The 13,131-nt window shown below is 39.6% G+C and overlaps 1 protein-coding gene and 1 pseudogene across 1 annotated transcript in view; both read left to right on the plus strand.

Annotated features, from left to right (window-relative positions):
- Tm4sf18 (transmembrane 4 L six family member 18) overlaps positions 1–8,860 on the plus strand; it is a 20,124-nt gene extending 11,264 nt beyond the window's left edge. Inside the window, exons 3-5 of the mRNA XM_023722890.1 lie at positions 2,701–2,777; positions 5,020–5,200; positions 5,897–8,860. Of these exons, the coding sequence (XP_023578658.1) occupies positions 2,701–2,777; positions 5,020–5,200; positions 5,897–5,911 (273 nt within the window). The 3' untranslated portion in view covers positions 5,912–8,860. The remainder of the gene's footprint in view (positions 1–2,700; positions 2,778–5,019; positions 5,201–5,896) is intronic.
- A 3,577-nt stretch (positions 8,861–12,437) lies between these two features.
- Positions 12,438–12,914, plus strand: LOC101568187 (annotated as a pseudogene).
- The last annotated feature ends 217 nt before the right edge of the window (positions 12,915–13,131 follow it).

The following is a 13,131-nucleotide window of genomic DNA, read 5'->3' on the forward strand; positions in this document are numbered from 1 at the left end:
ACCCAGAGCTCCTTCATTGTGGACATTCAATAAAGTGTCGCATACTCTGACCTCTTTTAGTAAGCAGGGATTTCCTTTAGGTAAGGGGAACCCCAACAGTAACCTCAGGGCTTGTTGAGTAATTGGAGGAGATTCCTGTGAGATTGAAGGGGCTCAGGAAAGAGGACCTTAATGTGCAAACTCCTTCGGGGTGGAGGGAAGACCCCACCTCTTCTTTCATGCCACAAGTCCCTGAAATTTTCCCTGCCACTAAACCGAAGTGCTTCCTCTTTCAATGCATGAAGTTTAGTCTGCCCACACGCCTCTGCACGGCTCCTGTAAGGTGTCTTTGATGCTTGCTTTCACCTGCCTCTGTCTGTGTAAAAATATGTGGAGGCCATGTGGGTAAGCCAGCCTCTGGTCTTGTAATTTTCAAAACTTGAGAGATGCAGGGTGGAACAAGGAACAGTACTAAAACTAAACGCATCAGTTATTCATTTGTAGGATTATTCAGCAAATATTTATCGAGTACCTTCTATGTTCAAGACGCGGGTCAAGTGCTACACAATCAGACATAAAGCACAGAGGACCCCACCCCCATCTAGGAGGAACCAACAGAATATTAGAGATGGAAGCCTTAGGGTGATTGCTGCCCTTGGAACGTAGGTCTTTGATGCTTGTAGATTTGAAGTATTTCCTCTCCTACTAAAAGCGCTATGACCTTTGGCAAATATCTGGACATCTCTGAGTCTCGTAAGTTGGAGATGTAATCATTTTGAACTCATAGAATTGAGAATTAAATGGAAGTAATGCATGAAGGACATGTAGTAAATTTTTGTGACATGCCAAGTTTTATTATTAATGTCACCACCCTGCCTAGGCCTTTATGCCACATGGTATCCCCAGTCTGCCACAGTGTGGACGATGCTGCCACTGACCTTGTGATGATTGGTGAGGATCCTAAACCCATTTTATTTCTTACAGCATTTTTATTAGTACATGTTTATAGTAGGTACTGATTGCATCCTAGTGAGGAGTTGGCACATGCACATGTCTTATTTTTTGACCCTTTCCTGTCTCCTACTTTCTTCCCCCTTCCATCCCTTTCTTAACCCCTTTCCTTTTAGAAAATGCTAAATCTCCATATTTTCTATTGTCGATAATTTCTTTTGCTGTGAGCTTCTTATATCAGAGAAAATGTGATCTTTAAGCTTGTGTGTCTGATCTGTGTCATTTAACATTATAGTGTCAAGGTATATCCGGTTTTAAAAATTTATTCTTATTTATGGCAGAATAGTACTCCACTGTGTATAAGTGTATAAGTACCACATTTTCTTTCTCCATTCACCTGTTGCTGGACAAATAGGCTGCTTCCAAGATTTAACTCTTATGAATTATGTTGATATAAGCACAGGCATATATGTATCACTGTAATACAATGCCTTAATGATTTTGGGAAGATACCTAGAAGGCGAATAGCTGGGTCAAATAAAATTCTATTTTTAGCTCTTTGAAGACTCTGCATGATTATTTTCATAAATTCTGGTATGTTGTACTTGTATTATGATTTTATTCTAGGAACTAATTTCTGCCTTGATTTTTTTCTGTGATCCATTGATTCTTCAAGAACATATTGCTTAATTTTCATGTGTTTGCTTAACTTCTAATGGTACTGGGTCTTGCTTCGTAGCCCAGACCCATAGTGGTCCTCCTGTCTCAGCCTCCCCAGAGCTGGGATTGCAGGTTGGTGCCATTGCTCCTGGTTCCATGGCTGGCACAGCATGCTCAAGGTTCTGGGGCCTGCACAGCATATGGTACTAGGGATTGAACCCAGGATCCTTGCACTTGCTAGACAAGTGCTTAGACCACCGAGCTATTTCCACAGTCCCTGTTTGCTTAATTTCTGTGGGGTTTTTTTGCCACTGATTTTTAATTACACTGCAAAAAGATCTGATAGTATGCATGGGATAATTTTAATTCTTTTGTATTTACTTAAGTCTACTTTATGGGATAGTATGCAGTCTATTTTAGAAAAGGTTCCATGAGCCACTGACAAGAATGTATATTCTGTTGTTGGGTGGAACACTCTGTAAATATTAAATTCATTTCTGTAAAGATATAATTGAAATCTGATTTTTTGTTGATTTTTTTTCTAGCTGATCTGTTTGAGATACAGTGGTATTAAAGTCCCCAACTATAATTATGTTGATGTTTATTTGATCTTCTATGTCCAGTAGTATTTGTTTATAAAGTTGAGCACATTAGTGTTGGGTACATATATATTTATGTTATTGAATTGTTGTCTTAACTACTATGCACTGACCTTCTTTGCCTCATCTGTTCAGTTTTAGCTTGCAGACCACTCGGTCTACAAATAAGATAGCTCATTTTCAGGCTCCTGTTGCATGGAACATTGTGTTTATCTTTTGATTTCTAGCTTGTTGTGTCTTTTTGGATTAAATGTGTTTCTTGTGTACATCATGTGATTGAAGTTCTTTGGTTTTTGTTTTTGATTCAACCTGCCAATCTGTGTCTTCTGACTGGGGAGGTGAGAGCATTTATGTTCAGAGTTATGATTAAAACATACAGATTGATTCCTACCATTGCATTATGTTCTTGTTGCTGATTTATCTTTCCCCTTCTGCTTAACTATTCATATTTCTTGATGTATTTCATTCCATTAGACATTTTGGCATTGTTAGCTTCCTTATATTTTTTCAGGACATCCTTGAGAACTCTTCAGAGCACTGGTTCAGTGACTGTGAATTACTTCCGGTGCTCTTTGTCATGGAAATGGCGTATTTCTCCATCAATTTTGTAACATCATTCTGCAGGACCTATCAATCTGGATTGGAATTTATTTTCTTTCGTAATATGAAACTCTTTGGCCTTGATGGTTTGTGTTGACAAGGCTATTGTAATTCTAATGAGTTTACCTTTATAAGTGTTTGCTTGCTTTTCTCTAATAGGTTTTAAGGTTTCTGTGTTTGAGCTGGACTTCTAGAGTTTTGTCTATGATGTGTTGTGGACAAGTTCTTTTCTGCTGGTGGTTATTTGGGGTCCAATATACCTCATTAGCTATACATTAAATTCTTTCCCTAGATTAGGAAAGCTTTCTGCTATTATTTCTGTAAATGGGGTCTTATAGATCTGTGCTGTCTTCTGATTTTTTTTACTAATACCAATTAATCTTAGATTAGTCTTTTTTGCATCATCAAGCACTTGCTAGATAGATTTTCTGTGTGTCTTATTGTTTTTAAGATATTTCTGAAAATATGTTCACCTGTACCAGTCTTAGCTTCTAGTTTTTTATATTGTATCCTCATATTGATTGTTTCTGCTGTCCACACATTCAATAGAATTTTTTATGCCCTGGATTTTTGTTTGGTACCTTTTTGTGAACTCTAATTCTTTACTGAAGTAGCCATTCAACTTACCAAATAGTCACAATACTTTGATATATTAATCTCATTATCCAGATAAAACTTTGGATGTCAGAGGGTGAAGTTTTTCTTCAAGATCCTATGCACACAGGAGTACCACGTCCATACTTAGTGTTCATTGCTGCTTAAGAGAAGAGCCATTAACAATGTCAAGACATTTTCAGAGCGCTTCTGAGGTTCCATTAGAGGATAGGAAATAAAGAGAAGGAAAAGAGAGTTAAAAGTAAAGGTATAGGGGCTGGGGAGATAGCTCAGTAGAATAAGTGCTTGTCTGGCAAGCGCAGGGTCCTGAGTTCAATCCCTGATACCGCAAAAAATAAATAAATAAATAAATAAATAAATAAAAATAAAGGAATAGGAGAGAAATTAAGGAAAAAGGAAGAAAAGCAAAGAGGGGAATTCACAATAAAGAGAGTGTTCGCCAAAGTTGACTCTTCCCATCCCTGGTGGCAGCACCCACAGCCACACGGCCAGCCCTCAGGTTGTATGTTGCTGTTCTAAGAAAGGCCACCTTAATTTTAACTCATAATGGTTGTAAATATCCATTTATAATTCTACTCCACAGATGTGATGATTGTGTTTGAGGGTCTTTTAGAGAGCATGGTTCACCCTTTTAACTTAGCTGAATAGAGAGTCTGGTTCTAATGGTCCAGGCAGATCTAGGAGTAAGCAAGTCAGTCAGGTGAATTCAGTGTGGTATTGTCTCAAATGAGAAGGAGCTATGTACCAATTCCACAAAAGGAATGTAAGCATTCTGTACTGCAAACATGTACTAAGGAAAAAAATTTTAAGTAGGAAAAGAAGACTTTCTTGGGAGTGATTTAATTCTCACATCCCTGTGTTAAACTAGACTGATTGAAACCTTCAATCTGCTGTCTTTCCATCATCCAATGAGATTTTCTTAACAGCAGCTGTTCCAGATCAGAGGGTCTCACTATGTGGCCCAGAGCAGCAGCAAGCCAGCGGCATCACCTGGGAACCTAGAAATGGGAGGGACTATCTATCTCATCAGACCTCCTGAACCAGATGCCATGGGGTGGGCCCAGCATTCTGCTTCTCACTGAGCCTTTTGGCTACTCCTGAGGCAGACTCGTATTCGAGCATCACTGTTTTAAGGGCTGGGATCAAAATCAAGGAATTGCTAACAGAATTTCTCTTTGCTATTTTGTGCCATGTGTAGAGTACAAGCCCAAATCCTTCTTTGGCCCATTTATGGCCTCTTGAGAAAGGCTCTCTACCTCTGTTGGCATTAACATGTGCTGCTCTTCACTACTATATAAGTCTTCTGTGTATGTTTTGCTGCCTAATTAAACTGACATTGCTTCTAAGGTGGGCGCCTGTTTATAACAAACTAAATCTCTAGTTCAGGGCTATGCATGCAGTGTGCTCAATCTGTACATGTACGAATGAATGGTTTTCCAAATGTATAATTCATGTTATTCTTCACTGTCACTAATATAATAATGCATCGATATTATCATAAATTTTAGTAGTGTCTATTAATTTCCAAAACACACAATACCTGCATCTTCTTCCTTGGAATAAGTGTGTAGACTTGGGTGTGGGTCTTGCTGACCTTTTCCTCCTTTTTTCTTAGTTTCCTTACAAATTCTAGCATATGGAGCCTCTGTCTGGAGCCTGCACACGTAGTGGAATGGAACGTCATTCTGTTTTCCATTCTCATAACCCTGAGCGGGCTCCAAGTGATTGTCTGCCTCATCAGAGTGATCCTTCAGCTATCAAAGATGTTGTGTGAAACCTACTCCGTCATCATCCAGGTAACGGCCTCTCGGCTCTCACTGTTCCTCCTCTGTCTTACTCCTACTGCTTCAAATTCATTATTACTCAAAGGTTTCTAGAGTTTCCCTCAAAGATTTCCAATTCTACTACTTCATCTCTACTCAAACTCTAACAATTTTCTCTGAGATCCGATGTGTCCATCCACTTCTGTATGTGAATTGAATCACTTTGATAATTATAAACTCTATGCTCTGTGATATATGATGAGAGTAATACAGCATTTTTTAATGAACCACATTTCATTTTTTTATGTAGAGATTCCCCAAAGGATGAAGAAATTTTACCATTTATTAAGATTTTTTGTTCATAGGTTAATTAAAGGCTTAGAACTTTACCCTACTAAGGTAACTTCTCTGAACTACTAAATCATTTTTATACCCTGTGCATTAGCATGCAACTTGAAAGGGGGAAAGATGTCTTTATCCCACTGAAATTGTTAATAGAGTTATGGTTGAAACTGTAAATAAGTACAAAATAAAGAAAAAATATAAATGAAAAATTGTGTCTTTGGTTTAGCAATGTAATATGTATAATGCCTTTCCTAAAAGTTTCAAATACTTATTCTCCTATTCTACCATGTTTTAAATATAAAATATAAGTTTAATTGCTAATGAGATTATGAATAATTAATCAAGCCAAACTTATAACTTATTTTTTTTCCTTTTTTTCTATAGCCTGGAATCATCTGAATAAGGACAAGAATGTTTCCATTATCAGCATATGAGCATCTGTCAAAGTCTTATATCTACTGTATAAACTTTAGGGCAATTTTCAAATAATAGAGTCTTTATATTTAGTATATACTACGTCAATTTTTGAACCATACAATCCTCACTGGAAGTGCCAACAGCAATACTGCTACCTTTTTATTTAGAATGTTTTTCAAAGTTATATGTGCCAGAAACTCCAGAAATGTTTGTATGCTGTGATCAAACAAAGCCGTCTCAAGAATCTGTAATGCAGAAGCAAGAATGTGAGCAAAGCTTCGTGCAAATCTGTGTAATTGCAATATTGCTTAATATACTGAAAAATTATAAATGGCTAAGGCCTAACTTGAGGGGGAAAAGTACGAGTGGCACATTATGTGTGAAATGATATGGCAATTACAAAAGGTATTTTAGAAATTAATAATGTCACATAAAAAGGCAAGTTACAAAGCCGAACATAGGGAGCATGCCTGTAATTGCAACACTTGGGAAGCTGAGGCAGGAAGATCAGTATGGGTACGACGAGGCCAGCCTGGGCTACATAGCAAGTTCACAGTCAGTCTGAAATACATAGTTCTTGTATCCAAAAGAAGAAAAACAACCAAGTAAAGGCAGTTTGCAAATTGGTATTTTTCAGCATAAGCATAGCTATTTAAATGTCTGGTGTTTTGCTGTACTGAAAAATTAAATTTCGGGATAGAAACTAAATCTAGAAGGAAATTCACCAAAATACCAGCTGTGAATGATTGAGATCACTGGCAATGATGCTTCCTACTTTTCTAATATCTTTGACACTTATTGAACGTGTTATACCATAAATATTTTTAAGTGTATTTTTATTACTGGGGTTTTAAAGGCTTATGGCCTTTCTACAGGCTTCTCCACATTAAATATCTGCAAGCATCATGCAAGAGCACTTTAAATGACTTTCAATGACAAAACTCCAAAAGGAATTTTATACAAATTTATGCCACCTACTTAACTCCTGCTCTTATTTTCTTGTTCCTGGTGGTGACAAGAAGACATAGTCTTGAATACATAAGCACCTGGCTGCTGTTAAAAATAACCATTTACCAGTTGATAGCTGTGTCATGAGACTGTTAACACTGGATCAAGAGAAAAAAATTCAAGTAGAACATTTGTCTGTACACTTGCCACCTGTATGGACCATGCTCCCTTCAGGGCCACTGCCATGCCTCATGGCTTCCTGTCAGCCTCGGGCCCGGTGTGCACTCTGGGCTGACATTTATGCCTGGTCTTTCTACTGTCTGTGGCTGCTCTGCCGAGTGCCATCTCCACCACAGAATTTCCAGGCCTTAACACTTCTGCCACTTCTCCATTGCTGTCCTCCACAGCTGCTGTCAACACCTGTGCCAAAGCCAGGAACAGTCCCGAGGACTGGGCAGTACAGTCTCCTTGGTGCCTGGAGGCCGACAGCCTCCACTAGGGGAAACCCCCTTGTCCACAGCTTTTGCTGAAGTGAGCATTCTGAAAGCAAGCTGTGTTGTACACCCTGTGATCCTCCTGCTCTGGACCCAGCTGGCAGAAGCAGGGGTGTCTCCCGAGCCTGGGGAGCCCATTGTCATGCTGGTGGTCTGACCCAAGCTGGAGTAAACTCTGTCCAAGTAAGATTGGTGGTTATATCAATTGTACTTGAGAATTTGAACTAGGAATCTCAAAAGGAAGCTTTGCTGTGAAGAAAATGATTAAAAGTTGAAAAAGAGAGTATGTGTTTCGTGCTAATGATGTCCCTGTGGAAGGAGGACATACGGACTTCTGTCCCTTCATTCATCTGCCTTTGTCCATGGTGAACAGAGACAGTGAACAGGAAGACTGACTTCTGCTCTTGGACTCTTGGAAGATCTCACTGCCTTTTCATTGTCTAGGTCATTTCAGTAAAACTCCATCTAAATCAGCGTGACTCTGCTCATTGCAACCAAAATGACCCAACCAAAGTCTCCCCTTTCTAGACTCTGTGTTAGAGCCTTCTAAGGGAGAGGTGTGTGGGCCCCCGAGTGGTACAGAGATTCACTGAACTTTCTTTAAAAACTAATTCATAGTGCTGAATGCTTCAAAGCGCTTAGACACGAGTTGTTAGTACCCGGTCCAGGGGACAGCCCAAGGTGTGGACACCTCGCTGCCCTCTGAATAAGCCATGCTTCTGACGGCCCATGGATTTCTCACTCAGTGAGGGCCCAGAGCATGTTGTACCCAGGCCCTTGTGAAATTCTCCCCCAAATGCCTCAGCCCTCTTGTAAGAAGATTTCTGGCAAATCAGACCCTCCAGTTTTTCAGACAAATCACCTGGCTCAATTCTGTTAAGATTCAATGTATCCACACATTGAGTGGACTCTGAATAAATGTTGGCTAATTGTACCACAGAACTGGGGACACTGTCTAGTGTTGGCATATGGCCACAGCAGTGTGACACTTTTACTATATTACAATTAAATTTCAATATAGCCACCAAAACTTCTGCATTTGAAGATGTTGCTGATGGCATTTTAAGTTAAACCGAATTCAAACAGATGGGTGCCATTTGAGGAAAGATTTAAAAACAACTACATAGTTACATGCAGACATGTGTAAGCCTTCAGGTACATAGAACAATGACTAGAAAATATTTCACTGTTAGCAGTTAATAAGAATCACCTGATAAGGGAGTTAAGAGTTATAGTACCTTACATTGTTCACAAATTTCCTTTGAAAGTATACTACTAGAATTATTAGAAAAAAATGATATTTTTTAAATAGGAAGTATCTTCTAATGTTTTCTGTCAAATCCATTCAATGAGTTTAAAATAGGAGAGGGAGGTATGTATGTCACAGATCTTTTCTTACACCGTAAGAGATTCTAAAGAGATTCTATTTCTGTTAAGAATAAGCACCCTGCCAGCTAGTCCTAGTTCAGAGTAAATTCTATTTTATATATTTCTTCCCTTACATATATTATTTATCTCTAGTTTTCCTTGAGTCTATCTCACTATTGTTTTCTTTTTGAATTGAATGTCTATCTTATTAATGTTCAATCTTTCTCTCTCCTTAAAAAACTACTAAAATTTTATATTTTCATTTATGTATAACTTTGGGTTTTTTTTATTTATTTATTTTCCATAATTTTATTGAGAAACAAATAGCAATGAGACAGTTTCAAATCAAATTGGTATTGTGTATTCAAAGTGGCTAGGATAAATATATAGTTATATTCTCTTAATGAATAGAGGGATTTGTTCTTTTCTTTTTTGTTTTTTTCTTTTTTCTTTTTTTTTTTTTTTTTTTTTCAGAACTGGGGATTGAACTCAGGCCTTTGCGCTTGCCAGGGAAACGCTTATTCCACTGAGCCATCTCCCCAGCCCTAATGGATTTGTTCTAATGGTGTTTGTAAATAGGATATCAGCTTCAATAATTAACACATTGCATACATTCTTCCTAGTGGTTAATTGCTGTACAAGCTGCAGACATGAGATCCTATTTACAAACACCATTAGAACAAATCCATTAGGGCTGGGGAGATGGCTCAATGGAATAAGTGCTTCCCTGGCAAGCGCAAAGCCCTGAGTTCAAATCCCCGGTTCTGAAAAAAAAAAGAAAAGAAAAGAACAAATCCCTCTATTCATTAAGAGAATGTAACTATATACACTTGGAATACACAGATACAAAATGGACATTCATCTGTATCCCCTTTTTTTGTTAAGTTCCGTTCCGTTTTTTGAGTATTATAGGTGTGTAAACTCAATAAAATATTCCAGAAGAGTCCAGTAGCCCATAATAGTATTGGGTCTTCCGCTTGACTGGCAATATCAGAAATTGTTGACCTGAGTCCCCTACAGCTCAGCATAACAGCATGGCTTTACTTCTTATATTTCATTTTTATACTTTTCTGCTGGGTGGTTAAGACCAAGGTAAAGCAGGACTTATGCAGCAAGAGTTGTAGCTTTTGGGTCTGATGAGGTCAGTGAAATCCCCTCAGGATTTATCCTGAGATCCTGTATCTCAGATTGTAGAACCTTTGTCAGTGTCATTTATGTACAACTTTGAATACATCACACAAGTTTTGAAATGTATTTTCCTTAGCATTAGTTACAAATGCTTTCTACATTTTCATATGATTTGTTTTGCTTTTTAATTTTATTTATTTGTGTGTGTGTGTGTGTGTGTGGCCAGCTTAGCCCACCAGGGGGCGGGGCTGGCTGGCATGTGGTGCTGGGGGATTGAACCGGGGTCCCTGTGCTTTGCTAAGCTTGTTCTAAGTAGATGCTCTAGACCACTGAGCCATCTCACCAGCCCCATGATTTGTTTTTTGATCCATGAGTTTTTAAATGTGCTTTACGATTCTCAGATATGTAAGGTTTTTATGTTTTTAATTGATTTTTAATTTAATTTTATTGTACTTACAGAATGTGAGCTATTTGATTCTGATGCTCCGAAAACACTTAGGATCTGTTTTATGAATGATTCTTATAAATATTCTGTGTACTTAGAAAGTGTATGTTTTCCCCAGATATTGGGTACATGATTCGCACATGGCCAATTAAGTCAAGTTCTTAATTTTGTTGTTGTTATTCAGTATTTTTCATTTTCAGTTGTTTGGTTGATTTAGAGCTGCTGTGAGGTCAGGGTACATCTGTACACACCAATCTGTGGGCATTCACTGATAAATTTATCCCAGAGACAGGGCCGGGCACATGGATAATGTGCGAGTCATCTGTAATAACAAAAGGAGGAAGGGCCAGGGGTTTCAAGCCTTGGGCCTGCCATGCTGGGCCCCCCCCCACCCTGGGGCAAGCTGAGTTGGCAACTGAGACTGGGCATGGTGGCACGCGCCTGCAATCCCAGCTCTTGGGAAGCTGAACACAGGCGGATCACTAGAGTCCGATCTAGTAGTGAGACCTTGGACACCCTGTAGACCCTTCCCTAAAATACAAAAAAAAAAAAAAAAAAAAAAAAAAGGAGGCAGATTGTTCAGTTTCAAATCTGCAGGACCTTGTCAACTACTGACCTCTCTGTACCAGTTTCCTCCGTTAGACAGGAGCAACACTAGGGTTGCTGTGAAGATGAAGTGGGTGAGCACACAAAAACTCTTAGAACTGGGGTGGCTTTACTCAGAGTCCAGGAGCAGTTGAAGGAGACAGGCTGGCTGCAACCAGGAAATGCCACCAAAGCAACAAAAAGGCAAGGTGATGGGAGAAGGTGATAGGGCCAGGGGTCTAGAGAACAGAAGGAGATGGTAAGAGGCGGGCATTACCAGGCAGCCCCAGTGCACCGGAAACTAGCACGTCCTGACTTCCTTTGTCATAGGCTTGGAGATGATGAGTTCAGCAGCCTTCGGACTCAGGTTCCAGGACACTCATCCAGCAGCCTGTGTGCTTTCATCCCCCAGGGGAACAAGAAGGAACAGGGGCAGTTTGAGGTTACTATTAAGAAAATCAAGCTACACATACCAAGAGACTTGTGCCGGGCTCTGCTTACTCCTTTGTGAAATGAAGCTGGGAGTTCCTATCCAGCAGGACAGTGTGACAGTGAGTCAAGTTGGAATGTGTGTAATTGAGCAGGCAGAGCAGGTACATGAACCTGATGACTAAAATTTTTATTTTAGAGCACTGGATTCCATCCGTGTCTGGCTGCACAGGTCAGAGATGACACCATTCCTGATCAAAGAACTTAACTCACTTGAAAAAAAAATGTTTTTTCAGGATTAAGAGAACACACCCCCCTCTAATTTCAGGCCTATATAAAATCATGCTAATTTATAACAGGCTTCTTATAAAGACATAAAAGTACAAATATAGAGAGATTAGGAGAGGCTACAACAGCAAGAGAATTTGGGGAGCTACAACGCAAACTAGGAGAGTTTGCAAACTGTCAAAATCAACTTAAGAAACATAAGTGTCATGAGCTATCAGTTGGGTAAACTGAGGACCAGCCTGATTCACACCTGAGACTTTTCAAAAGACTCCTGAATTATAGTACCAGGTACCGTCTGACCCACAAGTCTAAGAAGACTGCTAGAACGAGACAGAACTTAAGAGTTTCCACTTCCCTTCTCTCCATGTGGCTCAGTAGCAGATATATACTCTAGAGAGCAGAATTTCTGAATTGGAGAAAACTAGATTCAATAAAGATATGTGTGCTACACCCAAATCAGACAGATCAAGCGCCTTGTACTTCTGCGTACTGGGTACTGAGACACTCCCCTGCCCAAGCCTTCCCAAGGCCCTCAGGTCTCAGAATGATGGCAGTCAGAGTGTCACCAGGTCAGCTAGAGAGTCCCTAGAGAGGCTGACCAGTGGAAAACAAACTTAGATAACGACAGTGGCAGATCAACTGTCATCGCACGCACCCCCATGCCATGGCCAATCTCTGCAAACTATGAATATGTCAGCTCAAAGTGGATTTTACAGGTGTGATGAAGAATTTTTGAGCGAGGTTATCCCGGTTATGCAGGTGAGCCCAATGAATCACAAACATCTTTATAGGAGCGGAGCAAAAGGCATCCTGTCTCACCAAGATGGTGCTGCTAGAGAGTGAGCAGTTCCTGACTGAGCTGACCAGGCTCTTCCAGAAGCGCTGACGTCTGGCAGTGTGTTCATCACCCTGAAGAAATACAATGGTCGAACTAGATCCGTCCAAAGAAGGGCTCTGTGGAGGGCTGTGAGCCTGCAGATAACAAATGTCTGTTGAGAGCTACGGATGGGAAAAAAGATCAGCACTATGAGGAGCTCTAAAGAAGTGAGGAAGTTCTAGCTGGCCTATTCAAGCCTGCTGAGAGCTAACATGGACGGGCTGAAAAAGAGACAAGAACAAGAGTAAGAAGGCCCAAAGAGCACAGCGAAGGGCTCTGGGTTCTCTGCTCTTACCAGTTAGCCAACGGCTTGCTGTTTTTCCTTTTGGCCACAAAGCTAGATTTTTGGTTTCCCTGTGGCAACTATTTTCATGTGAGATGAGGGTCATTTTGGAGAGAAAAAGGTTATTGTGTACAGGGTAGTTGTGGTAAGAAGCTAGTTCAGATCTGTGCTGCATGGTTGTGTTCTTAGTTTCCAAAGACCTCTGTAACCATTTCCCTGGAGAATAATGGATCATTAAATGTTTGTGTCAAAAAAAAAAAAAAAGAGAGAGGAGCAAGAGTACTTTTGTTTGTTTGTTTTAAACATTTGTCAGGTTTTTTTTTTTATTATATTAGTTTAATTGTTTATGTTCTCAAT

This window comes from Octodon degus, unplaced genomic scaffold (assembly GCF_000260255.1).
Source record: "Octodon degus isolate 3935 unplaced genomic scaffold, OctDeg1.0 scaffold00093, whole genome shotgun sequence".
Lineage (NCBI taxonomy): Eukaryota > Metazoa > Chordata > Mammalia > Rodentia > Octodontidae > Octodon > Octodon degus.